The 27,995-nt window shown below is 44.1% G+C and overlaps 2 protein-coding genes across 2 annotated transcripts; one reads left to right on the top strand and one right to left on the bottom strand.

Annotated features, from left to right (window-relative positions):
- The first annotated feature begins 53 nt into the window (after positions 1-53).
- si:ch211-257p13.3 (kinesin-like protein KIFC3) lies at positions 54-17,521 on the top strand. Its single transcript, XM_035413500.1, has 19 exons — positions 54-1,104; positions 1,502-1,601; positions 1,776-1,939; positions 2,368-2,620; positions 6,003-6,175; positions 6,559-6,624; positions 6,878-7,015; positions 8,695-8,892; positions 9,794-9,967; positions 10,231-10,378; positions 10,703-10,833; positions 11,044-11,155; positions 11,485-11,666; positions 12,160-12,264; positions 12,401-12,531; positions 12,639-12,759; positions 13,392-13,521; positions 13,860-14,089; positions 14,706-17,521. The coding sequence occupies exons 1-19, from the start codon at positions 1,003-1,005 to the stop codon at positions 14,835-14,837; spliced, it is 2,790 nt and encodes a 929-aa protein (XP_035269391.1). The 5' UTR covers positions 54-1,002; the 3' UTR covers positions 14,838-17,521.
- On the bottom strand, positions 17,449-27,458 carry ccdc12 (coiled-coil domain containing 12). Its single transcript, XM_035413700.1, has 7 exons — positions 27,302-27,458; positions 24,426-24,499; positions 21,080-21,159; positions 20,379-20,440; positions 19,976-20,010; positions 19,530-19,606; positions 17,449-17,959 (listed from the first exon to the last, which is right to left on the bottom strand). Exons 1-7 carry the CDS (start codon positions 27,383-27,385, stop codon positions 17,880-17,882), a joined length of 492 nt encoding a protein of 163 aa, XP_035269591.1. The 5' UTR covers positions 27,386-27,458; the 3' UTR covers positions 17,449-17,879.
- Positions 27,459-27,995: the final 537 nt, after the last annotated feature.

Here is a 27,995-nt window from a genome sequence, read left to right as displayed (position 1 = left end):
TTGGTTCGATGTCAGCCTCAGTGGCTGTCGCGGAAGATGAGAGTGCTTAGCTTTTCTGCTGCCTCCCTCAGTCACAGCATCAAACTCTGGCTGTGCTAGGCTGTGCAGCGCCCGTGAGCATCGGGGCTATAAAAGCAATAGTAAATTATAAAACAATCAAATTGGCCATGGCTTCAGGTCAGGGCTCACAGACACTGCCTGAGATGGCTGTGTCCTGTTTGTCTCTGGCCACAACCCTGTGCCAAGACAGGACACCTGACAGCATGGAGCTGGAATCTCATCAATCTCCATCGCTGCCTCTGGCACTGCGGAGGAGAGGGGAGATGCACTGAGCATGCTCCGTGCAGCTGCAGCCTGTGGATGGAGCATGGAGCAAGGAGGGAGGGAGAGAGAGTGAGGGGAAGGGGGGGGGGGGGGGGCTGCCTTGTATTAGCCAAAGCTGTTGGTGACACAGTGCAGGGATGCTGCTGCAGCTGAGAAGAGGTTTGTGGGACCGCTGGTATCGAGGTGTGGAGATGGTTCTGGTATTGAGGATGTGATAGAGAGAGAGGTGGCCTGGAGTTGAAGACCAGCCATCGGGGAAGATATTTTGACACACCTGCGCAAGAGGTTCGGTGGGGTGTCGAGGAAAAGGAGCACTGAAATCTGATCAATGTCATTTTTCCCCTGATGAGAAGGGGGAAGGGGGAAAGAACAAAGGGATGACCTTCGCAAAGATCGGCTGAACCAGCAAAATGCAGATTGGACAGGCCGTCATGGAGGTATCGATCTGTGCCTGGTCCGTTTAAGGGAGAAAGGGTGATTTCGTAGCTGGCACCCCTGGCAGACTCCCCTGTTTTGGAGAAAAGGAATTGAGGAATCTGGGAAAGAGCTTTGTCAGCCGCCCCCCCCCGGTCTCAGCAGCCCTGCTCTCAGTGCGTCCTGCTTCAGTACGTATCTGGCTGTGGCAGACTGGTGTGTTCATTCGTACCGTCTCTTCAGAGGATCTGAGCGTGCGTGGAGATGTATGCCTTCTATTCCCTGCTGGTCTACATCTTCTACTCCGTCTTCAAGAAGGAGGAGGCAGCGCTGGAGGAGGAGGGCCCAGACGGAGCCACCGCTGGGGTATGTACGCAGAGTATGCGCACTGAAAACAAACTGATAACCTCGCGCACTTCCTCGCGCAACTCGTGTGTCATTGATGTCTCTGAAGAGATCTATTGGCTAGCTGAGGTCAGTCGAATCTCTGAGTTTAACCCAAATGTTGCTGTCAAGCAGAATAGGGGGGAATTGGTCTGGTTATGGAAGTCAGAAAAAGAGTAGTGCACTGCACACAGCTGGAATACTGAAGGAAAATGCAGCCATGTTTTTTTTTTTTGTAAACATCGGTTTATTTTACGTTAAATTGTATTATTGTAGATGCTGCTTCTGCAGGTGATTTTAGCACACAGCCAGCTGGTGCCTGGATTGTCTTTTTTATTAACTCACCAGTCTCTCTCCCTCCCTCTCTTGGAATGATCAGGAATCTGGGCATGTTTCCATGGAAACAGGGAGCAGGAAGAGAAATGGCCACACCCCCAGTTTGAGAAGGAGGGGATGTGGGAGGCAGTCTGACTCTGGCAGTATGTGTTATTCATTATATACTTTATCAACTTACTTAATACTGTCCTGTTTATACTGTGTTTTCATCTATCCTGTTCATACAATAATATTGACAACAACAACAATGATGACGATGATGATAATAATAATAATAATAATAATAATAATAACAATAATAATAATTTTCCATTCAGGTAGTAGCAGTGATAGTGATGGTCTGTCACTCAGTGAAGAAGATGAGGGGGAAGATGAAGAACCTGGGGTGGTAGCCAGCACCCCGTTGTCTGCCTTCCTGTCCTTTAAGCAGGAGGCTGAAAAGAGGAGGCTTTCTCATGTTCCACTGGAAACAGGAGGAAAGGTACAGTCTTGTGTCGTATGATGTGAGAGTCATGGTGCATGAGCCACAAGCAGTTACTCACTCACTTACACCAAGCATTTTGACATCAGAGCACAGCCTTGTATGGTTTCAATGATTGACAGCAAACAGAAGCCACGCTCATTATGGGTCTTCTAAAGCTTAACTCACCCATTGCTAGTATTAGAAATAATGGCAACCTCTACAATTGGGTAATAATGTGGTGCTGACTTTCCTGAACCAGGATCTGAAAGCTACGAGTCTGGCTCAGGTTGGGTTAGAGCCATTTAGGACAGTTTACATTCGTATGTAGCTCATAAATGAGTAACTGTTGCTGGAGATAACGTAACCCTCACTGAGTTTTAGAGCTGATGGCTTTTAAAGACGAGCGGTTGAGTTTTGAGGGTGAGGATCGCCTTGCCCTACCCCAGGTTGCTGAGTCCCCGCTGGTGGCGGTCATGTCTCACCTGCTGAGCTTCCTGGAGCAGTACTCCCACCTGCAGCAGATGCAGCAGCAGGCCGAGCAGTACCGGGTCCAGCTGCGGCGCCACCGGGTCCAGCACCGGCGCCAGGTCAAGGCCCTGCGCGCCTCCTACCGCCAGCGCCTGAGGGACAAGAGCACCGTCATCAACAGCCTGGAGGAGGCCATCGCCCAGCAGCAGAGCCCCCTGCTGGAGACCGAGGGTAAGAGCAGGGTAAAGACGGGCAGAGTGCAGGCCCAGGAGACAGATGAAGGGTGTTGGGGAAGGAGGAAACAGGGGAGGGAGAATGAACATTGGTGTCTTTCTTTTATTAATTTTCGTTTTTCTTTTCATATACTTTTATACATTTACATAATCAGACATTTTATATCCCTGGAATAATTACAATTCCTGATCATTTGAAGTACTGTTTGTTATGAACTTACTGACATTTGTAGCATTTGTGATAAGAAAAGTGGATCACTGATTTAGTCTCTTAGACTGAAGGGGCTGTATGTGTTAGTATCGAAAAGAACAGAAAGGATTTATGTGTGTAATTTTGAGGAGAGGGGCATGTAAACCACATGTGAATCGAGGGATGATGCCAGTTCCTTGAACTTGCATTGATGTTGTGTTTTTGTTGATGTTGAAGTATTTGCCTGGAAAAAAATTCAGAAATCTGACCAGCAGACAGAGAAGGGTGAATATCTGGGACGCGTATGTACTTGTTGGATAAACCGGTTTTGGGGAGTTTTTTGCTTTTGAACAACATTTGGAATTGTCCCAATCCTCCAAACTTGCATATAAAAACAGACAGGGTGAAAATGTGACTAGAAGTCCTGCTGCATAATTGGATGGCATGGATAAATTATTTATTGCTTAAATTTGAGAAGTCATTTGGAGAGATCATGGTGTATTTACAGATTAACCTCAGACCATGTAAAATATCAGTGCTATAACTGACCTTAAAGCTGTGATGGGCATCTGTGTTCTGTAGGAAATCTATCTGGAGAGGTTTTGTGTGCTTTAAGCAGTACAACAATACTCACCAGCCACTCCTCACCTCATCCTTCTGAGTGTGAAGGGTCACCTAGGGCTCAAAGTGGATAATCACCGTTTACCTAGTCATAGTAGCAGTAATAATAATAATAATAATAATAATAATAAGAAGAAGAAGAAGAAATATGTAGTGCTTTCTAAGAATATGGGTTGGGGAATCTTACCTTACAATTTATATTCACATTGCATAACCATGACTAATATGTTACAAAATGCCTATTGACATATTTAGTATCTATTCATGTTATCTTCCCCCACGTGTGTGATTCATCACAGCCATTTTGCTCAAAAAACTCCTCATAAATCAGTATACCAGAAGCGGAGACCCAAAGATTAGAAAGCTTAATTGAGAAAGAGCCAGATTTCAAAGATACCCACAAGACTGGAGAATGCAGAACTCGTTGAGATAAGAGTTATCAGTTCCAAAAATTGTGAGTCAGGGATGTTATGTAAAAAATTGTTTTACAGAAATATCTAACAATAAAATCATAATCTATAAAATAAGGAGAACTACAGCAGATTCATGTTAGCAGGTTGAATATTTGCACCTTTCAGATAAATGAGTGAAGTATAGCTAATGCAGTGTGATAGGGCAGAAAGGGACATTGCAGTGGAGGAGCTTCAACAACCACTACTGTGCACCCCCCACCTCACTCTCTCTCTTTCTCCCCATCTCTTTCCTTCTCTCCTTCCCTCTATTTTTAAGAGTTGTAAAAATATCTGAGTAATAACTGCCCGTGGCTCTCCCATAGACTCAGGGTGACTCAGTAGCTTTGGTTATGAATAAGTCATGCATCCTTCAGTGAGTGCCTTGTGTCTTCCATTGGAAATGCACGTGCTCGCCCATTCACATGGCCAGGCCCTTCTAGGATATAAATAGCCCGTGTACACCAGAGAGCTTGTGCTAATGTTGTTGGAGATTGATTGTGAGATGTTGAGAAGCACTGCTGGTCGGCTGTATGATGGCTGTTTTAAAATGCGTTCAAATGCCTCAAAGGCTTGTTTCTGTTAATAACTATGCACTCCATCAGTAATCAGAGATTAATCAACTCAGGTTTATAGCCTTTGCACTAAGGGTATACATGACAGGTCTTCATAGTGTGATGAAACCTCCCATATCTCTGCACTGCATGTTTTTTTATCTGCATGTTTTTATGAGCTTTTTGCAAGTATATCCGTACCAAACCTGTCTGTGCAGATGCCATCCTTGGTAGCTGCTTGCTTTGCAAATAGCAAATATAAGAAGTGTTACATCTCACCATTCCTATCAATCTGTAGCAGTACTCTGAGCATAAAACAGAAAATACTGACCGTTTTTTCAAGTGGAACTAATTCCATTATCAGTTCCTCGGTGTATAACTCAGGGCTGGCTGAATTCCACCATTATCACTCTTTGATCTTACCTCCTGACCTTTGACCTGCTGCTCCTGGGGTCTGTTTCACTACTTTTTAATCATGTTTTAGTTTTGTTCCTTGGATACAGTGAATCTATAAGACATAATAACTACCATGTATTAATATAATGTGAATGAATAATGAATACTTTTGAATGCTCCAATTCAGTAAAGCTTTAAACATGTTTTCAAGATTTCAGTATGCTTTTTGAAATAATTTAAACCAAAAGGTTTAGTTAAATTGAGTTGGTTGAAATAAGGTGTTTTTCATTGGAATCATTTTATAATATGATTGTAATTCATACTTCGTCCAACACATCTTGCTAGAAACCAATGACAGGACAACTGCACATACATTTCATAGTGAACTTCACAGAATATTATATTAAACGAGTGGGATAGTTGTTTATCATAGATATAAGATATACTATTATTGTCCTTTAGGTCAGTTGAGTTTATTTAGCCCTTAAATCACTTCACAACATTGCAAAGCTAGAATGACTCCCCTTTGTGTCTGGTGTGCAGCCCGTGAAATAAAAACAACTTGACAGCAGACATAAATCATTAAAGGAGAGAATTTATTAAACATGTTACCACTCCAGAGATAGACCCAGCAAAGGAGAAAAACTTCTCAGTCTCAGCTTTTCTGAGTCTTCATTGACCCCTCTGCTATGTTACACATCACCCCTGAGTTAGAAGACAGTCTTTTATTAAGTGATATTGATTGCTAAAATTATTCTTCCCACTCTCTTTAAAATAGATCTCTTCCAGAGAGATCGTTTTGGTTAAAAAAAGGTTGCACTGATGGTAAAGGTTTGTTGTTGAGGATGATGATACAGATGAAGATGTGGTTAGTAAAGACAATGCCAGACTCAGTGTTATGGAGCTGATAGCAGTATGGTGTTGATGACTGGTGATGACATTTTGTGGTCAGTTATGATAAATACAGACTCAGTGTTATGGAGCTGATGGTAGTAATGGTGTTGATGATTGGTGTTGAAGTGATGTGGTCAGTTATGATAAATCCAAGCTCAGTGTTATGGAGTTGGCAGCAGTGATGGTGTTGATGATTGATGATGAAATGATGTGGTCAGTTATGATAAATCTAAGCTCAGTGTTACGGAGCTGACAGCAGTATTTCTATTCTTGCAGGTGAGTGTGGTGCTACCTCAGGGGCCCAGGGGGGGCTGCATAAGCTGGTGGAGTCTCTGTGTGGCCTGCAGGGGGAGAGGAGTCAGCTGAAGGGGGAGCTGCGCTCTCTGCACACCCAGCTGGAACAGAAAGACCAGGACCGACACTCCCGTGTGCTGGCCTTTCAGCAACAGGTGCGGTACCAACACTTGCATGCACACACACGCACACACACACACATACACACTCATTAACACTCATTAACAAACACACACACTCACAGACATAAACACAAAACACATATAAAGACATGCACGCGAACGCACACGCGCATACACACACGTAAACACACACACACACACACCTTTAGCAGACTTTTACAGCACACTCACCTTACCATCACCCGGTAGAGCACACATTCATCCATCACTCTACAGGTACTGTACCTCTCACGTTCATCTGTCCATATTACACATACAGACAAAGCTCGAAAGTTCAGGTACAGACAGAGCACAAACACAATCAGACCTGTACAGTTTTGAGAAAGTAACCTCATTTCCAACTTTGCTGTCTGCAGATTGATGAGTTGAAGCACTGCATCAAGGAGAGAGAGGACGAGCTGGCCAGACTGAGAGCTGAATCTGTATGTCACACCAAGAAGTAGAGTGCTTACCTTCAACAAAACTAAAGCAGTGATATCACAGAATATACATGTCCCTGTTAATATTTCCTGTTGGGAATAGGAATAATTTGCAATCAACAAAACCTTGCTAGAGTGAGACAGTTTTGTGATTTTTATTTCAGTGAATTGAATGGGACTTTTGAGCATTTGGGAATATTTATTTTTTCTTTGTTTTTAGAGCTGTAGTTTGACCTGTAGTGTTCTTCCTCCCCAGGGAGTGACGGACTCTGAGAAGCGAGTGCTTTGCTTGTCAGCTGAGAATGAGAGTCTGAAGCAGAGCCTGAGTGTGACCCAGGGCCTCCTGCAGCAGCTCTCTGTCATTCCGTCCCAGTCCAGCTCCATGCTCATCAAGGTCAGGCGCCTGCAGCACCGCTGCTTCTGTCATCATGAGTTCTGCTTCTGTCTCCTGAATTTCTGTTTTTGTTCACACAAAAATTCAGCAGCCAATGCATTTAATAAAAAATTTTTAGCATGGAATTCAGGTGTACGTGTTTGGGAAGTGTGTTCTGGCATTTTATTGTGATGGTTTTGCATGTATTGATCTTACATGCTTAGTAAATCTGACCCCTGACTTCTCCAGAGATGCAGTATCCACAAGATTATAATGACACAAACAGCAAAAAGAGTTAAATATTAACCATGGTAAGAGCTATTAAGCCAAAATATGATGTTTTAAGATTTGATAGAATTTGATAATTTGTATATAACACACAAATCCATCCAGACTTGTAAGTATGTAGGCTTAGGCTTGTATGCATTTCTCAACAATTCACTATATTGTGATGACTGGAAATACATGGGTCTTACAGAATTATCCCCTTGATAGAACAGACTCCAGTGTGTTTTACATTGATAGGATGGATATCATCTCTTTGGGTTTAACTGAGAGTCTTGGTTGTGTTTGGTATTGAGAATGATTCTAGCTGCTGTGTTCCTGCCCCAGAGAGTAACTCAGGCTGCTGTGTTCCTGCCCCAGAGAGTAACTCAGGCTGCTGTGTTCCTGCCCCAGAGAGTAACTCAGGCTGCTGTGTTCCTGCCCCAGAGAGTAACTCAGGCTGCTGTGTTCCTGCCCCAGAGAGTAACTCAGGCTGCTGTGTTCCTGCCCCAGAGAGTAACTCAGGCTGCTGTGTTCCTGCCCCAGAGAGTAACTCAGGCTGCTGTGTTCCTGCCCCAGAGAGTAACTCAGGCTGCTGTGTTCCTGCCCCAGAGAGTAACTCAGGCTGCTGTGTTCCTGCCCCAGAGAGTAACTCAGGCTGCTGTGTTCCTGCCCCAGAGAGTAACTCAGGCTGCTGTGTTCCTGCCCCAGAGAGTAACTCAGGCTGCTGTGTTCCTGCCCCAGAGAGTAACTCAGGCTGCTGTGTTCCTGCCCCAGAGAGTAACTCAGGCTGCTGTGTTCCTGCCCCAGAGAGTAACTCAGGCTGCTGTGTTCCTGCCCCAGAGAGTAACTCAGGCTGCTGTGTTCCTGCCCCAGAGAGTAACTCAGGCTGCTGTGTTCCTGCCCCAGAGAGTAACTCAGGCTGCTGTGTTCCTGCCCCAGAGAGTAACTCAGGCTGCTGTGTTCCTGCCCCAGAGAGTAACTCAGGCTGCTGTGTTCCTGCCCCAGAGAGTAACTCAGGCTGCTGTGTTCCTGCCCCAGAGAGTAACTCAGGCTGCTGTGTTCCTGCCCCAGAGAGTAACTCAGGCTGCTGTGTTCCTGCCCCAGAGAGTAACTCAGGCTGCTGTGTTCCTGCCCCAGAGAGTAACTCAGGCTGCTGTGTTCCTGCCCCAGAGAGTAACTCAGGCTGCTGTGTTCCTGCCCCAGAGAGTAACTCAGGCTGCTGTGTTCCTGCCCCAGAGAGTAACTCAGGCTGCTGTGTTCCTGCCCCAGAGAGTAACTCAGGCTGCTGTGTTCCTGCCCCAGAGAGTAACTCAGGCTGCTGTGTTCCTGCCCCAGAGAGTAACTCAGGCTGCTGTGTTCCTGCCCCAGAGAGTAACTCAGGCTGCTGTGTTCCTGCCCCAGAGAGTAACTCAGGCTGCTGTGTTCCTGCCCAGGAGAATGAGACCCTGCGGAGCCGCGTTCAGCAGCTTGAGAGCTCCCTGCAGCAGCGTGGGGAGCAGCTGTCCCTTCTGGAGCGCAGGAGCGACCAGGCCGAGTGGAGGCGCACGGAGGAGCTCAGGAGGAGGGAGGAGAGACTGAGGGAGCTGCAACTGGAGCTGGACAAGGAGCGTGGCAAGGAGCCACTGGTCAAGGTAAGACATTTGGGTGGTGAAATGTCCAATAAAAATGCAGCTAACATGTCTTCTACACAACTGAGTTACTGTACATGCCAGAGAGAGGAATCCATCCATAGCCTTGCTGACCCACCCATGACCCCACACACAAACACATGAGCCATTCTGATTGTTATGCAATGTGACAATTATAGCTTCTATTGTAAATCAATTTACAGAGGTTTAGACTGTAAAGTTGGCTAGATAAGCATGTCTACCAGGTGGGTAGATTTGCCGCAGTGTAAAAGCAGGCCAGGCCAAAAAAACCTAGTATAATTCTGTGTCAGTGCAGCTGTATCCAGATGGCCAATTAGATCATTAAACTCAGCTTTGTAAGGGAAGTAAGTTTTCAATTATATTGAGTGTTCTCTGTGTTGTCAAAAAGTGTTTTTACTGTGGTAATGAAAATGAATGTTTTATTGTCGCAATTGTGTATGGTTGACTGTTAATGCTCAGATGCGTGATGTAAAACTGTTCAGCATGTGCAGTGAGCTGCATAATGTTTGGGTCAAAAGATATTTTATGATTTGGCTCTGTCCTCTACCATTTTAGATTTGTAATCAAACAACTCTCATGTGGTTAAATTGCAGATTTTCAGCTTTTATTGAAGCATGTTTTTATATGAATTAGTTCCACAACATAGGAATTACAGCATTTTTTGAACATGATGGAGCTCATGGTAAGTAATGATGGGCCTGGCCCTGATGAATAGAAATGACCAGAATCAGAACCTTCCCCACAAGCATTATTCACACACAAAACCACAAATATGTTTTTGTGATTCTCTATCGCAGTTGTATGGAAATAAGGATTGTTTTTGAACCATAATCATGTTGGATTTTTAAAATCACTGCTGATGCTCTGGCTCTTTCCCCCTCAGTATGTCACTCAGACAGTAGAGGTGGAGTCACCCTCAACACTGAGGCAACTGGCAGAGGCCAAAGAGAAGAATGAACGATTGGCTGAGAAGCTGTCCAATCAGAATGAGAAGTGCAGGGAATTGGAGGACCTTCTCAGGCATTCAGACAAGGTCACGGCTAACCTGAAGCATAAGGTACACTAAATAAAATCCTAATTTATACTGCATTAAAATGGATATGTGTAATGTTATATGATCCAAGCATGTATGGAAAAACACTAAAACATTTTAGATCCATCAAGTACTTTTCCACCATGCATAAATATCCACAATGTTAGATACAAAAATAAATACGATTAAAAAGGCAGATAATATATTTGTGACCAGAAAAAAATGCAGCAAATGCAATGAAATTGAAAACATTGATTGCATTTGATATAAATGCTGTGCATGTGCAGATTGCTGCTTATGAGGTGGAGATTGGGAAACTTCGGGAGGAGCTGCTAAAGGAGATTGGCCACCTGGAGGAGCGTAAGGATGAAGCTGTGAAGGCTGCATCCGAGTGCTCTGAGCAGCACCTGCACAATCTGCAGGAGCAGTTTACAGGTGAGCCTGCTCCTCTACCAGCACAGAGTCTTAGCCACTGTTAGCACACGGGTGAGTTTACCTCTCTGCAAATGCATGCAGTAGATGAGTCTACTTCTCCCACCTATGAACAGGTGAATCCCACACTACTGTACATTGAGAAACCTGAGGGGTCAGATCACATGGGAGACATGCTTCTGCATCATTCTGTACAGAGATCATTCTGTACAGCAGCACAGCTCAGGTGTGCATAGATTGTTTGTGTCATGCCAAACTGGGCCACATGCGTCTTTAATGTCCCCTGCACTCTCCGACGTCTCCATGAGCACCTCTGTCCCTGTGTAGGCCTGCAGCAGCGCCTGGCTGCCCTGCCCCCCACCCTGCGCTCCATGAAGACGGATTACGCCAGCCTGCGCAGCCAAGTCCGCAACTTCTCCGACTTCTACGGAGCTGCCGTCAGCGAGGCCCGGAAACAGGTAGGCGGGGTTTCAGCCGTCTGTCGTCAGTTCTGTCTGTCATCGCAGTAAAGCGCATCTTTATCTACACCTACTCCATAGAGGCTTAGCGTTGCACATTTACAAATTATGAATTTATATTGCTGGGCATTTCCATGTGGTTTTCAGGTTATATTCAGTGCCCATGGCTACATTGGTGTACACATGAAATACTAATTTTGTTCTTTGTAGCTTACAGCTGTGATCAGTGAGATGTCAGAGGCCAACAAGGATCTGCTGGAGAAATACAGGAAGGAAGTGGCTTTACGCAGGAAGTACCATGAGCAGCTGGTGGAGCTCAAAGGTACAGCAGGGCCTGAGGAGGGGTGGGGTATCGACTGACACATTATGCAAAGTCTGTTTTCAATTTTTCAATGTATGCCAATGGAAGAAAATGACAGTGGGCTATGATATACCTTCTTTATTAATCATAGACAACAATTTTACTGGTGTATAAAAACCTGTCACTTGACAGGCATCACTCATAGATTCTGTGGAGAAATATAAACCCAACTCATTTTTCTTGTGACGGGTTGTTTTGCTATGTGAAATCCATGTATCCTGTTACTAGGGTACATCTGTGTGATGTGTCTTGTTGCCAGGTAACATCTGTGTGCTCTGTCTTGTTGCCAGGTAACATCCGTGTGCTCTGTCGTGTGAAGCCTGTTCTGAAGGAGGACCAGCATGATGAAGGGCAGGCAGTTGTTGTGACAACAGACCCAAATAACGAATCAGCTGTCACAGTGATGAGCAAGGGCAAAGGCCGCACATTTGAACTGGACAAAGTCTTCCACCCACAGGCTACACAAGAGGAGGTACTGACTGGTCCAGAAGATTAAGCGCATGCATTACTTACACCATGTAGGAGATAATAACAAGCGCTATTATAGTGCACATACTAGAAGTTGTCAGTTTGTTGAGTCATGACTTATCCCAGGCTTATCAATTTTAATATCAGTTAGTCTGTGCTGTGTTGAGGGATGAACCTTATAATCTTCTGTGTAAATCTGGCCTCTATACTGTAGAAATGGAATCAGAATCACATGTATTGGCATAATAAGTTTGCACATACAAGGAATTTGTCTCGGTTTGGTTCACACACGCAGTAAGCAATACACAACAGCAAGAGAAACAAGTACAATGGGAGGGATATGAATGGCAGAGGAGTACATTTGTAAAGAAATGGGTAGAGTAGAAACCATGGCAGATATGTGAGTATTAGCAGTCCTCCAGTGATCTCATACAAGTGTGAGGTGGCTGTGCAATGTGCTTTGATATCTCGCCTGAATATCATTTATACTGTCTTAGGTTTTCCAAGAGATTGAGCCTCTGGTGACGTCCTGCATCGATGGATATCATGTCTGCATTTTCGCTTATGGGCAAACGGGATCTGGCAAAACCTACACTATGGAGGTATCCAGGGTGTTCTGTACACTGTGTTATGTGTTAGAATGCCGTCAAATTTGCTAAATACTTTCTTTGCAGGATCAGGGTTGCAGAGACACCTGTGACATAGACACATGTACATACAGTCCTGTTGTGTTTACAGGGCAGTGTGGAGAATCCAGGCATTAACCAACGAGCCCTGAAACACCTCTTCAGTGAGATAGAGGACAGGAAGGACATGTGGAGCTACTCCCTCAGTGTCAGCTCTGTGGAAATCTACAACGAGGTCCTCAGGTATCTACCTCCTCAAGCACAGAAAGAGAATACAGGTAGAGTAGTTGCTGGTGCCTCACACAGTGAGTATTGTGTGTGCACATCTTGTATCTGTGTGTGATCCACAGAGACCTGCTCAGTAAGGATGGTGAGAAGCTGGACATCAAGTTAAATCCAGATGGGACCGGCCAGCTGCACGTCCCTGGCCTCAGGGTCATTGAGGTCAGGAGTTTCCAGCACATTAAAAAGGTCAGTCCCCCAGCTTCCTCAGACAAACACAAACACACACTCAGGCATGACGCTCGCTGTTGTTGATATACTAGCTATTGTTATTTTAGACTTGAATGTTGCATTTGACACCGTTAACCATGGAATACTAATGCCATGAAAATTGTGTTGGCTTTTCTGGCACTGTGCTCAGTTGGTTTAAATCATTTAACTGGAAGACAGTTCTATGGGAACCTAGACAATCATATATCCAGGAAGGCTGAAATTGCATGAGGAGCTCCCCTGGGATCAATTCTTGGGCTTCAGCTCTTTACTCTGTATACACTCCCCTTAGGTAAAAAAATAAAATAAAATTTTATGGACACTTTTTCTCTCATAGTTTATTGCTTTTTATCACTGTGTTAGTTTTTTGTATTTGTTTTTATATTTTATTATCTACTCTGGATTGGAAAAAGTTAAATGAAAACTTGAATATAAATGTATTTATTTAATGCAGTACTTCATACTCACAAACAATGGCTTTCACTCCCACCAGCAGTGTTGTAAAATGTTGCTCAGCATTTGCCAAAAGAACTTGCTCATCACCACCGTATAACACCTTCGATCAAAGGCATATTTACCAAAACATTTAATCCATCACCTATCTTGTGCAGATCCTGGCCATTGCCCGAAGGAATCGTATTACGTTTGGCACCCAGATGAACCAGCATAGCTCTCGCTCCCATGCCCTGCTCACCATCACTGTACTGGGCACTGACCTTGCCAGTGGTGCCAAAACCACCGGTGAGTCAATCTCAGCTCAAACAGACTCCCAGTACCAGCTTCCTGGTTTTAATGAGTAATGAACCAATGTGTGTACTTCTCAATACTATTTATTTACCAGATATTCAGATATGACCTCCATCTGTGCAGCTATGTCTAGGAGGTTCTGCTTAGTAACAGGATGTTGTAATTCCATCTGCTTGTTGTGGTTCCTCCTTTAACCGTGCCCCTCTGTGAATATTAACCAGCATATCACAGCACAGCAAAATACAACCTGTGTGTTATTACTCAGTAGTACAGAACCATCATGTAGATGACAGGAATAGTCAGACGAAACACTCCTACCTGCCCAACTGCAGGTAAGCTGAACCTGGTGGACCTGGCTGGCTCAGAGCGGGTGTGGAAGTCGGGGGCAGAGGGGGAGCGCCTGAAGGAGGCCCAGAACATCAACCGCTCCCTGCTGGCCCTGGGGGACGTGATCCAGGCCCTGAGGGGCCGTCAGACACACATCCCTTTCAGAAACTCCAGGCTCACCTACCTGCTGCAGGACTCTCTCGGCAAAGGCAACAAGACAGCCATGGTGGTCCAGGTAAGATGTCACAATCTGATGCTTTTTAATTTACTACTCAATGCATGCATCGTACAATACAGTACAACATAGTGAATTAGGACATCTATATATCGAGTAGGATTTAACATAACTGCCAGGATTAATGTTAAATGTAAAAACTGACTCGACTGTATGGATTAGGTCAGGGGTGGGTAATTTGGGTCCTGGAGGGCCAGTGTGTATGCAGGTTTTTGTTTCCACCAATTATCCTGGTGAAATGAGCTAAATTGGCTGTATACACCAACACTGGTTCACTCATGGATTAGATCACACTACAGCCTTTCATATAGGGACACAAAAACTTTGGTTGTCATTCATGTGCTTATCAAGCAACGTAGCAAAAATATCAGATTGCATAAAAATTAGGGCTAATTAAGTAAGGCCAGAAGTTGGCATGAACACCAGAAACAGATACGGACTAAGTGCAGATACGGACTAGGTGCTACATCAGACCAACAATCACACTATTACACTAGACCACATTGTTACCAACAGAATGTGAATGACTATCCTGAAGGGCCATCACTTCTCCCAGCAGCCAGTAAGAGCATTATGGTTTTACTCTCACCTTAAAGACTCTCCCTGTGTCCTTTAGATTTCTTCTCTGGAGAGGAACGTGGGTGAGACTCTGTGCTCGCTGAAGTTCGCCCAACGGGTGTGTAAGGTAGAGCTGGGACCGGCTGCACGGAAGATTGAAACTGCAGGCCAGTGTGAAAACTTCTCTTAAACCACCATCACCATCCACCCAACGGCCAACCAAAAACCTCCTGGAAAAATCCAGACGCTGAACTGTAGGTCCTGACTTCCTGCTTAAGGGCTACAACTGTGATGGTTGAAATGAGACATTTGGGTTGTGTGAATAGATATGTGGGTTTGGGTGGGCATAAAGAAGAAATGGAGGGAGAATGCCTGCTATGGTGCTTGGAAACAGCTTTTTCACTGAATCAAGTTGCATGCAAACCTACAGCACTTCCCGTAGTGAAACAGCACACCCTCAGTGCCAAAACAACCTCTGCCTCACTGACCTCTTCATTGGGTGCAACCTACATGCTCGGTGCTGTCATGTCATATTATTAAGCAGGAATGGTGTTCCTCTGACCTGACAGTTGTAGAGTAGTGCTCCACAGACATTATTGCAGGACAAGGATTTGAGTTCAGCAACAAAAATGTCCAGGCATTGCCAATTGCTATGTTATGTGCTTTTACAATATAATCGAAATATAGCCTGACAATTTATATATATTACTGATTAAATTCTAATTTATAGGTTACGGTTGGTTACAGTTATTAGCCTATATTGTTACTGTGATTAGAAGCTATAAAGTATTTTGTGGGGAGGGTTGTGGGCTAAGAATATTGGAATTTTTACAAGGATTTCTCAGAATAACAACCTTGTGCAATTCATGTTGTGCTGAAATTTTTTTCCCTGAAAATGGTGTTTCCATAAGTGTCTTCTCATGTAGAACTCCATTAGACTAATTTCTATAGAAACAAAAAATTGGTGAATCAAGTTTAAAATAGCAGACATGGCTTACCCTGAGCCTCATTTCATTACTACAAATTTAAAACATTTCCTAAATGAATAAAACCTGGTGAGAATTTAAATGCATAATAGCACTTTATGGAAACATCAATGGCTATTTAGGGGTGGGATCACCATTTTTATGAAAAGAAAATATTTTCTGCTTTTCAGATAGAAATAAGTAGGTGCTTTATGTATGTGACAACTTGCAGTAAATGTTATGCCAAAAAATAGCTTTGTTGTAGTTTTACAGGTGAGTTTCTACTAATACCTAGCTAGCCATTGCAGTACAGTTGACTGAGCTGTCAGATGAAAATGTTTATATAACTTAGAACAACTTAGAAGATAACTATGATGTTCCTCTTCAAGGGCTTTTCACACTAGCCGAAATCAGAAAAGAGTGGGTTTTTAGACTATGCCAATCAAGGAAAATTAGGAATTGGTGCATTTACAATGTGAAAATATTTTACACGCAATCACGCTGCAAAACGTAACAGCTGTATATCCCAAGCAGTGCGTGTGTGTTTTTGATTGGCAGATTGCACATATCACACACAAAAACTGTCTAGGCCAATTGAAAACATGCACAAAAACGGAAATACCTTTTTTTTTTTAATGCCAATAAGTTAACTTATCGCTTTCAGGCATTTTTACCACACCACATATTTTTGCTAGTATAAACAGCACCTTTATCATTTTACTGTTGTGTCAGGTAGAGCAATGGATTAAACTATGTGCAACTGTCTACTGGGTGTTGAATTTTAAAAATCTGACCCAGCAAATTATAAAGCCAGCATATGTAGCAGACTTTACTTTTGGATTGTGTCATACACCTTCTTGAAAGGAAAACAACCTTAAACATCAGTTGTATTAAAATCTGATTTTGCTGATGGGTCAACATTTTTGGTGTAATTCCAGCAAAAATGTACTCTCAACACAAAGGCTAAAGTAACAGGAAACCTTCCTTCTCACGTAATCCATAACCTGTGGGGAAAGGCAACCTTTTTACTGTTGTGCATTTTTCAACAAATTCTTAGACACACACACTATTGGTATACCAGAAATGACAAAGAGCCCCCTTATTTAGTCTAGAGAACAAAGTACCGCTATACTGTAACATGGTACTGATAGTAGTACTGTATTTAACTGCACTTTATCGGTGTAATAAATCCACAGGTGATGTGATGGAATGTGACTTAGATTGAGTTTATGTGCCCAGGTGGTAATGGTAAGGTCAGTACATCTGTATTGTGCAAAGAATATTTTTTCAATTGTACCCTGCTGAATAATTTCAGTTCCATGCTGTCAACAAAATGAGATTCATACAGTTCTGTTAATACCAGTAGCGGCTTGAGAACTTGAAAAAGTGGTGGCAGAAATCGTACCTTTGCTGACCAATTCTCAACCAAATTAAATTTTACTTGGTTATCAGGCACAGCAATTATGTGAACAATCAATTGGAATTCCAAAGTTATCCAACCGCAGCACACAGTATAGGGTAATTTCCTTCACATCAAGTAGAAGAAAGTCTACGATAAATAGTGAACTCAACCGAATAATTATAAAGATTATTCAACGTGATTCGAAGTACAACCCTACCCACCTGTTGGTATGGATTATTTGGCTCATGAAATTGCTAATCAAGGAGAATGAACAGAGAGCCATGAAATGTGAGATTTCTGCCACTTTCTCTTTCTATTTTACCAGCTGCACCTGATACGCATTTTGAGTGTCCCTCTGGTCTGGACAGTGAAAGCATGAATCCCAAAGGTATTGATTTTTCTACAAAGACACAATAATGTACACCTTCACCTCAAAAAAATCTACTATTTTACTGGAAAAATATATTTACAAAAGTGGATGTAAAAATAAAAGGCGTACACAAACAACACTGGACTGCTTGACTGCTTCAGATCTTCGGATCGACTGTGCACTGCTGAGGGACAGGTGGCCACGCAGCTGCTCTGAAATGGCCTCTTCTGGCATGCAGGCACAACCGCGCACTTAAACAGAGGATTATACGGCAACAAAAACCAGCGAATTAGCATCGCCAAATAGCCTCTCACTGAATTACATTTGGCAGCCAGTGGTCTCAGCTGGCTCTCCAGCACACAGTCTCTCTACATTAAGCGAATCCAGGCAGCCACAGGTGAGCAGCTGTGGGGGAGATTTGCTGGTTTCTCAGCGGGGGGGGGGGGGGGTTGCGAGTTCCAGTCCGTGCGCGCGCTGCTGCGGTCCCATCTGGTCTCAGTCAGAGTCTCCCTCCTCCACGTTCACGGCTCCCACCGCCCCCGCCAGCTCCTCCTCGCTGCCCTTCAGACGCTCCCCTGACAGACAGACACACACCGTTACACACTCGCCACTCACACCGACAGGCAGCTGGCACCAGCAGCCTCCTCACAGGCAGCACAGAAGGGCCACGGTGTGTGGCCAGTTGATTAACTGAATGTACAGTCAACATCCTACATTATAAGCCAGACTAGGATTTACATTTTACGAATAAGCCAGGCTAACATTTATGTTACGTTCCAGCTCTGCTGTCAAAATACCATTTCATTTTTGTGAGTGTCAGCAAGTTCATCGTGTTTCAAGGCGCACACTTTCATTAATGGGAGAAATGAAAATCAGTATGCGCCCCATGTACTTGATTTCAGACACATTCTACTTTCTGCTGGGCCCCAAGCGGAAAGGATGCATCTGCATGAGGCAGCATTTTAGCCATCTGCTTTAAGTCATACGCCATGTGCCCTAATAAGGGGTCTTAATTGAATCCAATCTGAAAGATACACCATGTATCCTTCTCAGGGCAGGGCTGAGCAGTCTTGTGTTTGATGTTCTTCAGTGGCCGTGACAGGGAGCAAAAGCCGAGTAACTGGTATGAGAGGGAATCTGTGCATAATTCATGCGGGTAATTTGACCAGCAGCTATCCAGTTACACATGTGTCATAGCACAGCAGGGCAAGGGAACAGAAGAGAACCTACCTGCCAATTCATTTTGTAGATTAGGTTGATATCAGACAGCTGGCTGGGTAGCCATCTACTACTGCGTAAGGCGAACTTGAACTACTTTATAACGCTGACCTGACTTCTGTGTGTGTCCCAAATGCAATTCCTTTAAAGAATCGTCTAGTTCCCGCTGCCTGTGTAGCATTATACCTACAGTATGAAGGAAGCAGGCAGCAGTGCCCTTCCATTCAGGACACGGCCTGTATCTTCCGTGTTCCGTCTTGGGAAAATGGGTGACGTCATCGCAAACTGTTCCACAATATCCCCTCTCCCCACAGCAGTCAGCCATCACAGGCCGACCGGTGCATGAAAAGCCAGAGCCAGTCAGAATAAATGATCTGCTGCCAGTCTCGGTTAGAGCCCATCTCAGCGTGACCGTGGGCTGCTTTAGCAGAGAGATGATCAAAACTGACCTGCTGAGACCAGATCCTATTCCTCTCTAGGCAAGATGTAGACAGATCTAATTAGCAGCCATTCGAGGTCGAAAAACTCAAATTGGTGTCGTCACCGTGTGGCACCGAATCTCCCTGGCATCTTAGGAAACCTCAGAGCAATTAGCTTGAACCCCGCAGACTCTTCTAATTTAGTTCAGGGGGACAGCTTCTCCCTTCCTAGTTGCTGAAGGTGGTGGGGCGTAGGGAAGTGGAGTAATTAAAAAGCTGGAATTGACAGTGGCTCCCAGGTGAGGTTAAGCACAGCAACTTTATAACTGAGTGAGGTACTTCAACCTCAATGGCTTCAGTAAATATGCAGCTGCACAAACAAATCTGGAGCCATTCATTTCACCCTGGATAAGGGTGTCTGCTATGCAAGTAACTGTAGTCAGTGGAATTCTACCAGTGAAAGTCAGACTCGGGGGTAACAGGGGTCTGCCCCACAGTGCGGACTTACGGATGAGTTCAGCTATCGCCCTTTGAGTTCTCTTCTCCAGCTTCTCCAGCTTCTTAGCCACATCTCTCTTCAGGTCCCTAAAACAAGACAGACATGAGGATAAGAACATTACTTCACTGTCTATGATTCCGATCACATATTAGAGCCAAGATGACCTGTGAAATACAGAATTCATTATAATAAATATAACAGGAGAGGCACCAAGTCTTTTTGATGCCGTTCTGGTTTATACTGTAGGTACAGGGCAATTTTCATCTGGTACAGGACAAAACAACACCATGTTGCAGTGCATAGGCAAAAAAACCTAGGAATTAGTAACTATATTTGCTAGATCTGCAGTACATTAAATCTCATTCACCAATATGTAAAAATCCCTGTTCAGAGTTGATGGAGAAATATGTATCTGCTGAGTAAATTAATCTTTAGCCATCTGAAAAGCTTCTTACCAGTCAGGCTTCCTGGGTGCAAGGTTAGCCAGATCCTGTCACATGTTCAGAGTAAAAAAAACACAACAGTACACATATCAATAAACAGTGCCATCTTCATGAGATGACTCTAGTCGAAGGAATACTTCAACTTCAGATTGCATGTGATCGTTGCCATTTATAAATACAAGAAACATCCTAGTAATCATATATAGGTGAAAACCAAGTTGATGAATAACCCTGTGATAATACTGTATGGTTTAACTGCAACTAAACAAGGGTGTCTGCATTTCACTCCCTAAAGACATAGATGGGATTCCTGTGCCACAGGTTACAAAACCCTGGCTGCAACTTGCTGACTTGCAAATATGTTGTTTTCAATCTCATCACTGCTGACAAAGTTACAGGATATGACATCACTTACCACTTCCTCAATGATAGGCTCTGGGTTGGCAGCTTCCAGCTGGTCTTTTACCTTCTCCTCCACTGAAATCACAGCATCAGAATGCAGAATTAGCTTACAATCAATTACATTTAACTACTGATGGGAAAGTAGGCTTCACGGACACATGGGTGTGGTTACCATACGCAGTCAATCACTGACTACATCAGATTATCAGAAATGGAAAATATGACTCGTATGAAAATACAGACTAATACATGACTTTACATGAAAGCAATGGCTCAGATGTGCTGCGGTGTGATACAGCTGCGATAGGTCTTTCAAGGTGGAGAGGAGACCTTACTGTTCCACTATCTACTCAATGCACCAAATGAACCTGTTAGATTCTGATATTTAAACCTGCAGTGCGAGTGCTTTTATTCACAGTATTATCTAAAAGAATGCCAATGAGCAAGCGGACAATTTTCAGTTCAAAGAAAACGATCTCACGCACAGTCTTGAGTGTAAAAGAACATTTTCTGACAACCGTGCAAACCTGACAATGCAGGCAATACACAGAGTAACACAACGTGTGGCTGAAACTATGCGAATCCCAGTCTACTCTCATGTAAGGCTTGTGAAAACTGCCGTCTCTTCACACAGCTTTCTGCTGGTCCTATGGGCAGCTTTCTTTGGACAGAATACGAGGGGCAGCCGTGCCCCACGGAGGCAGGCGCTCTCACCTGACGCAGGCTTGGCCTTCGGCACCTGTCTCTCCTTCAGCTCCTCATCCTCGGGGGTGTAGTTCCTCAGCTTCAGCTCCCTGCGAACAGACACAAACACGCACGTTCAGGGGCGAGCGTGCCGACTACACAGAGACACATACTGACGGGTGAGGTGAAGGCAGCAAAACATACAGCATAGTCACAGAGACTAGGGCAGTATGCGACAATCACGCTGCGATTAGACATGACACAAGTGTAACTGCACAGCCAGAGTAACTAGGGGCGAGAACGCCGTTCTGGAAATGAAAACAATCGGATTTGTCCTGGCGTACTCCTACAAAACAAAAACACTTGAAGCCTGTTCCACAGCGGGAGAACCGATTAAAGGCATCACAGGGCATTTTTCCTGGCGTAGGCTAGCCTGCGCTACAACGCTCTCTGATAAGATAAAAGCTTGTTTTGAACCGTTACCAGGCCACACTAGCCTTTCTGCCACCCAGACCGGGAGGGGGTGGGAACGCTACGTGCAACACGTAGGCTATATATGCTATGACCCTTTACAAATGCCAGTTCTTTTTGAAAGATGAAAATACCTGTACCTTTCAAAAACTGGCAAGTACTTATTTACCAGGATCTCTGGACTTCCCTAAAAGCTTCTCTCTGCAAAATGTTATGAAGTATGGCACCAACAGCAATTCCAAAATCTAACGGCGTCAAAAGATACCAGAAGGGGGCAGCATACAATCATGTTTTTTCCCTGGTTCACCAAATTCTACACTGAACTGCATCACAGGAAGCAGTATATGCTGTTTTCTATAATCTTGGAATGTTACAACCATATCGGTGGAATTAGCATTTACATATTTATAGTAAAAAAATGCATGCATTTAAATGTATATTTCCAATATTTTTTACATTGTACTCTGAAAAGTTGGTTCCAATTCAAACATTTAGCTAAATTTTATAGACAAAATATAGCATAATTACCAAAGTTTGGAGAGGTTTCATAACATCCTGCTTATTGCACTGTGAACAGTTGTGACTCACTTTCTGAGACAGTTAACTGAGCTCCTGACTGCTGTGGACATTACAGGTCCCGTGGCACTTCACAAAGGGAAAAGGGAGTTCCCCTGTGTCCTGGCACAATTCCCAAACTAGCTTTCGCAACCTACCCGCAGAATCGTTCCCTAGTTTGCCCGTCTCAATTATTTCCTCCCTCGCCACCTAAGCTAATGTGTGCTAAGTGCTACGGCGCAAAATGGCTGCTGTGCAGCACCCAGGTGGGTACTACAGATAGCTGATGGTTCATAGCTGATGGTTTCCCCGCTCTACTGAAGCAGTTCAAGATCGTGTGAAGAAAAGTGCCATAAAAATGCAACCAATAATAATTTTTCTGCATATTATTATTATCACTTATATTCCGAATCAGGTCTGACACACAGGCTGACTTCAGGAAACACAGCCGCTACACAGCAGCAGTTTCACAGGGGGGCGGGGCTGTACCTCGTATGCAGATGACTGCTGCGCACAGACGGCTGCATTTATACATCACCAGCACAGCTGCGCCCTCCACTTGCGCAGGATCCAACTGCCAGCACCGCGCGAATGAATAGGCCAAGCGCCTCCCTGTGACACAGCACAGCTCCAGCACCATGCAGCCGCGACTAAAAAACCGGCGGCACTTTGTCAAGTCCTTTGTTTGAAGGTGCCTTTCATAAAAACCTCAGTCCAGTGATACTGTTAAAAAGCCGGACTGAGATGCACGTAGTCACTGCATCAGCACACCACCCCAGGAAGCCAATGGACAGGCTGTGCTCACACAGTAGAAAAATTCCTGAGAGAGCAAGCTGGCACAGATTCAGCAATATACAATCTCTCTGTTTGGGAGAGACTGAGAGGGGGCAAGCGTGTAGGGGGTCTGTCTAATGCTGGGAGGCCCCTGCCTTTGTAAGGGTAGAAAGGTATTATGGGTAAGTCCTGGAATGCCTGTCATCAGACTCACCCCGCATCAACACCGCGTTCCAGGAAAATCTTCATTACCCACAAATCACTGCAGCGTGGGCACGGCCGTCTCAGGCGGACGGCTCCGTTCCCCACCTATCTCAATATGAGCATCTTGGAATGCACGACGCTTAAAAAACAGCGGGTGCCAAAGTAAACAGGGGAGTACGATCACAAGGTGATGACAGCCAAGCACACACAGCTCTCCCCTACATACCAGCTGTGCCCAGTCACAGGATCACTTGATGCTGTCTTCGCTGCTTAATATAAAGCCCCAGTCTTCCTAAAACTAAACCGCAATTATTTAACATACATTTAACAGAACACTACCTATATGAAATAGCTAATAAAAACAAAACCTTAATACCAAACCTTTGGTACCTACAAATACAAATCCACACAATAATGCCAAGAGCACCAGCCACCTCTGCTTGCTCCCGTAAGCTGTCCATAAGAAGATTTTGCTTGGCAGGGCGACGGCTCTGATCAAACCCTGCAGCCCTCTGGGTAGGGGGATGGCGTGCCAGTGCTCTTCCGTCAACAGTGGAAAAAGGCCTCATGTGGAAGTGAGATGGATGCTCCTTCCCAGAGTCTGAAATGGGGTCCTTCAGAGCCGCAGGATATCTGAGCAGCTATTACACGCGAAGGCCCGGCTGAGTGTAAACAGGGGCTGGAGACCACGCAGGGAAGCGCCGTTTCTGACCCGGGATTAAGAGGCTGGGGATGGCTGCAATCCTTAAGCTGTACTTCAGCTTGTTTAAAACAGCTAAATTTATAACAAGTATCCTTCCTACCATTTTCCAGGGGTTAGGCCAGCTACATCAGTATGGAATGTACATTAAAAGACCTCTTCACCTTTCCACAGAAAGCCGGTCCACCTTTTCCTCGCAGAAAACTGTGCTAGAATACTGAGTGTGTGTGTGTGTGTGCGTCTCTGGAAGTGCGTGTGAGTGTGCGTGCAGGCGTGCGTGGCTGTGTGAGTGTGTGCGCATCTCTGCAAGTGCATCTGTGTCTGTGTGTGCGTTTCGTCTGTGTGTGTGTGCACATGTGTATCTGTGTGTGTGTGTGTACACATCAGTGTGTGTGTGTGTGTGTGCACGTGTGTGTTTGTGTGTGTGTGCACGTGAGTGTGTGCGTATGATTCGCTGGGTTTCTTTGGTTGTGCTCTGTTTTAGGGCATGACTGTGCCACTGATCAGCTGAGCCTTGCCCTGAGGTTTCTTTGCATCAGCAGTGCTCAGCTGACCTGTGTTTCTGTGTGTCAGACATCTAAACGCGCTTAATGTGAAAAATGTGAACGTGTGATTGCATGTGTATGAATACGCATGCACGAATGAGCACGGGTGCACGTGTGATGAGCTGACCTGTGCTTCATCTCTGACTCTGTCTCCTCCAGTGCTCTTTTACTCTCTGGCTCTCCATCTTCTGGAACTCTCCCCTGCAAAGAGATAAAACCCTGTTAACTGTGGACTGTCAGAAACACACGGGGACTGGTGGCGAGCCCGGGGCTTGTTTAAATGGACAACAGAGCGTTTTCTGAGCGCCTCTGGTCTGTGCAACCTCCCTGCAGCCTTCTGGAGTGCAAATAAAACGTTCATTTGAAATGAAGCAGAGGCTTTGAGGGCTGTGGGAAAAGCAACCCCCTGGTGAAGTTCTGAACACTGCAGAAGGGACGCCTCCCAGCCCTGCTTTTTCCTGCAGAGACTTCCTGTTCACCTGCTAGAACAATACAGAAACAGGGCCATTCTTCAAATACAGTACTGCACCAGAAACAATCAAAGGCCCCAGGAATGTGAGCGGCTGGACGCACATATCAAAACCCCTGCCCTCCCCCACAAGCATTCTGAGCAACACCAGCCAAGCCTCTGCTATTTATGACCTTGGAGGTTTATGTAGCTATCCACACACTAGGGGCAAGAGATATAAAATGTGTAACAACACACTGGCATATAGATATACACATAAAAAAATAAATACAGAAGATTCTATAAAATAAATTTAAATGATTTAAAACTGGAAAGTATAAATTGTGGATATTTTTAGAACTGAACTACAACTTGTCTGCTCTCCTTTAAACAAAACAGAATCCTTACACCTGATCCTTAAGGCCTTAACTGGTTGCTGACTGAGATTTTGCCATGCCAAGTAAAATACTTCAATAAGCCTGAATTTATTGAATACACTTATTGCTAGTGCTGTTTTAAAATAATTCTAACCAATTGGTGTGGTTCAATGTTTGTATTTGGTTTAATTTATCTTCCTTTAAGAAATGTATTGGTGTCAGCAGTTCTATTCAGAGTTTGTAATTTACAAACACCATTGCAGTATCCCATTTGTCACATGCATCTATTATTCTGTACATGCGATGAGGAGAAATGTTATAGGTAACTGGTGTAGCTTTTGGAGGTTAAAAAAACTGGCTGAATAACACCTAAATACATACACATACAGATATGTTCCAGTTAACTGACAATACAGTAAAACATTTTCAAAACAGTTCAGAAACACTGGCATATTTTATCATCAGATAAAATTTCACTTTACACACTTAAATTGCATCCATATTAAGACAATAGAAAACAGTGGCCAGTTACCAGCTATGGTTATGTTAAAGTTCAGATAATTTCAGTGTTCAAACAGCATCTGTGCACTTATCCCACATACACCCAGTCTGGAGGCCATTAATGCCTCGTTTTCAGTATGTTTCAGCACCAGTGTTTCATTTGCTGAAGAGTCCTCACACCCTGGCCAGACGTGTGGAGCAGTCACTACAGCGGCGGATTCTGAAGCCATATGCAAAACCTTCTCAACCGCCACCCCATATCGATCCCTTACCCTCTCTCTGCTTTGCTTGTCTGAAGAAAAACCAAAAAAACCTAAAAGGAGTGTGGCTTGTCTACTCTCCTGTAAAAAAAACAGAATCCTTACACTGGGTCCTTAGGGCCGTAACTGGCTGCTGACTGGCAATGTACAATTTACATTTGGTAGATGCTTTTAGCCAAAGTGACTGACAAAATTTGTAAGGTAAGCAAATGCCTCTAAAGCTACACAAAGATACAATCAAAAGTGCCAGTGTCAAAGTGCGTGCCTCAAGACCTACGAGACAATGGGAAAGATGGGTTTATTTTTAATTAAACAGAAACATGAAGTGTGTAGTCTGAAAAGGTGTGTTTGCAGAAAACAGCTGACGGCAGGTCATTCCACCACTGGGAGATGAGGGATGAGAAGAGCTGGGGCCATGGCACCTCTGTGCTAATGTAAGGGAAGACCAGGCTGGACAGGAGACAGGCATAGCCTCACTGGTCAGACCAGGGTCACACCCACAATGCCGAGTGGCCAGGAGGATATTTCACCAAGCAGGATCACCAGGTTAGCTGGATAACTGCACTGAATAAAACCCAGAAAGCTCCAAAATCTGGAACATGGACGGAAGTAAAAAGAGCTGTTCTGGGTTTTACTCAGCTCAGTTATCCACTAAACCCAGAAAACCTGCTTCACGAAATACAACACTGATCTCTGATTGACTGCTCTAGCCAGCATCTACAGCAAGGGAACGCAAACCTGGTCTGTGTACGCTGGTTTTCATTCCAACCGCTATTGCAATCGAATTTTTATCAGTGAGATACTTGTAATGAACACTGCGGAACAGTTTACCATCTTAATCAGTAAGATCAATTAGGCTAATGATTCAGTTTTCTCTAATGTGCTAAATGGCAAAGGATCTCTTCATAAAATGGTTTAATTGATATTGAAAGGTGAAATCAATGGGGTCCCAAGTGCGGACACCTGGTCACCGTCGAAAGTGCTGCGACGAAAACGGCACAGATTCACGTTGCAGTCAGATCTATGATGCAAACAAGCTAGGGATTCTTCATTCACAGTAAGAAGAAATTTTACGACGACGTTAATAAGTAATAGTCCAGTCGTTAGCTAATAAATAGCTAACCTAGGGAACAAGAACAGATTCTTCACCATGTAAAGTAACGGTAGTAATTTCATGTTACAATTCTTTAATGTCAACATACAAACACTTAGTATTATACCGTTAACGTTAAAGTGAATGTTCAAATTAAACTGGCTGATACGATACGGCTAGCTTAGCTAGGCTTAAACTACAGTAGGTTAGCTAACTTAGCCAGTTAGCTCTCGTGCCAGGCTCAGGCCATGTTCGCTCCCCAGATATAACCGTGTCGCAACTGCACATTAATTGTAGTTCTAATGTAATAATAAAGTTGCTTACTTGAAGCTGTCTGTCTCTCAACGCCTTCAATCTTTCCTTTCTCTTCAAAGCGTGTTCTTGCAATGCTCCGACTGTTTTCTCCATTTCTTCTGCTTCACGTTGTCCCTGCCGCGTCAGGCCACACTGTCGATACAGACACGAAACAGAGTGCAGAGCGCATCGATATAAACACGAATTTAAATCGAAATCTACCTCGTGAATTCATTTACAGCAAATTTTTTTATCCCTCGTTTTATGCATGTCATTTGGCTACTACGTCAAAGTCAAAGTATAGTCTGTGGTGAAGGTATAATGAAACCGGCAGATTTTTAAATAAAAATGGGGGGAAACCAAAACAACAATTTAAAAGAAATGTTAACACATGCTTCACCGAAGACCGTAGTAGTAGCAACTTGGAAATAAATAGGCCCACATTTAATATGATTTTGATTAGACTTTTCATGAAGCTAACCAAATAAATTATGTACTGTATGAATTTGCATGAATCCTTAACAGTATTAAACAATCCTTTCTTTACTTTGCTGATTATATAGCTTAGCTTAGGCTAATGTTAGAAACCAAATTCCTGAACTAATATAAAATCTCATCTCAACGACTTCCGTTTCATTCATAGTGCATTCATCCCAGGAGGATGGGGTTCATGTCTTGAGCGTCTAGAGTCAAGACTAGGCCTGCAGCAACAGATGAAATACTG

This window comes from Anguilla anguilla, chromosome 1, assembly GCF_013347855.1.
Source record: "Anguilla anguilla isolate fAngAng1 chromosome 1, fAngAng1.pri, whole genome shotgun sequence".
NCBI classification, from domain to species: domain Eukaryota; kingdom Metazoa; phylum Chordata; class Actinopteri; order Anguilliformes; family Anguillidae; genus Anguilla; species Anguilla anguilla.
This window is presented reverse-complemented; position numbering and strand designations above follow the sequence as displayed.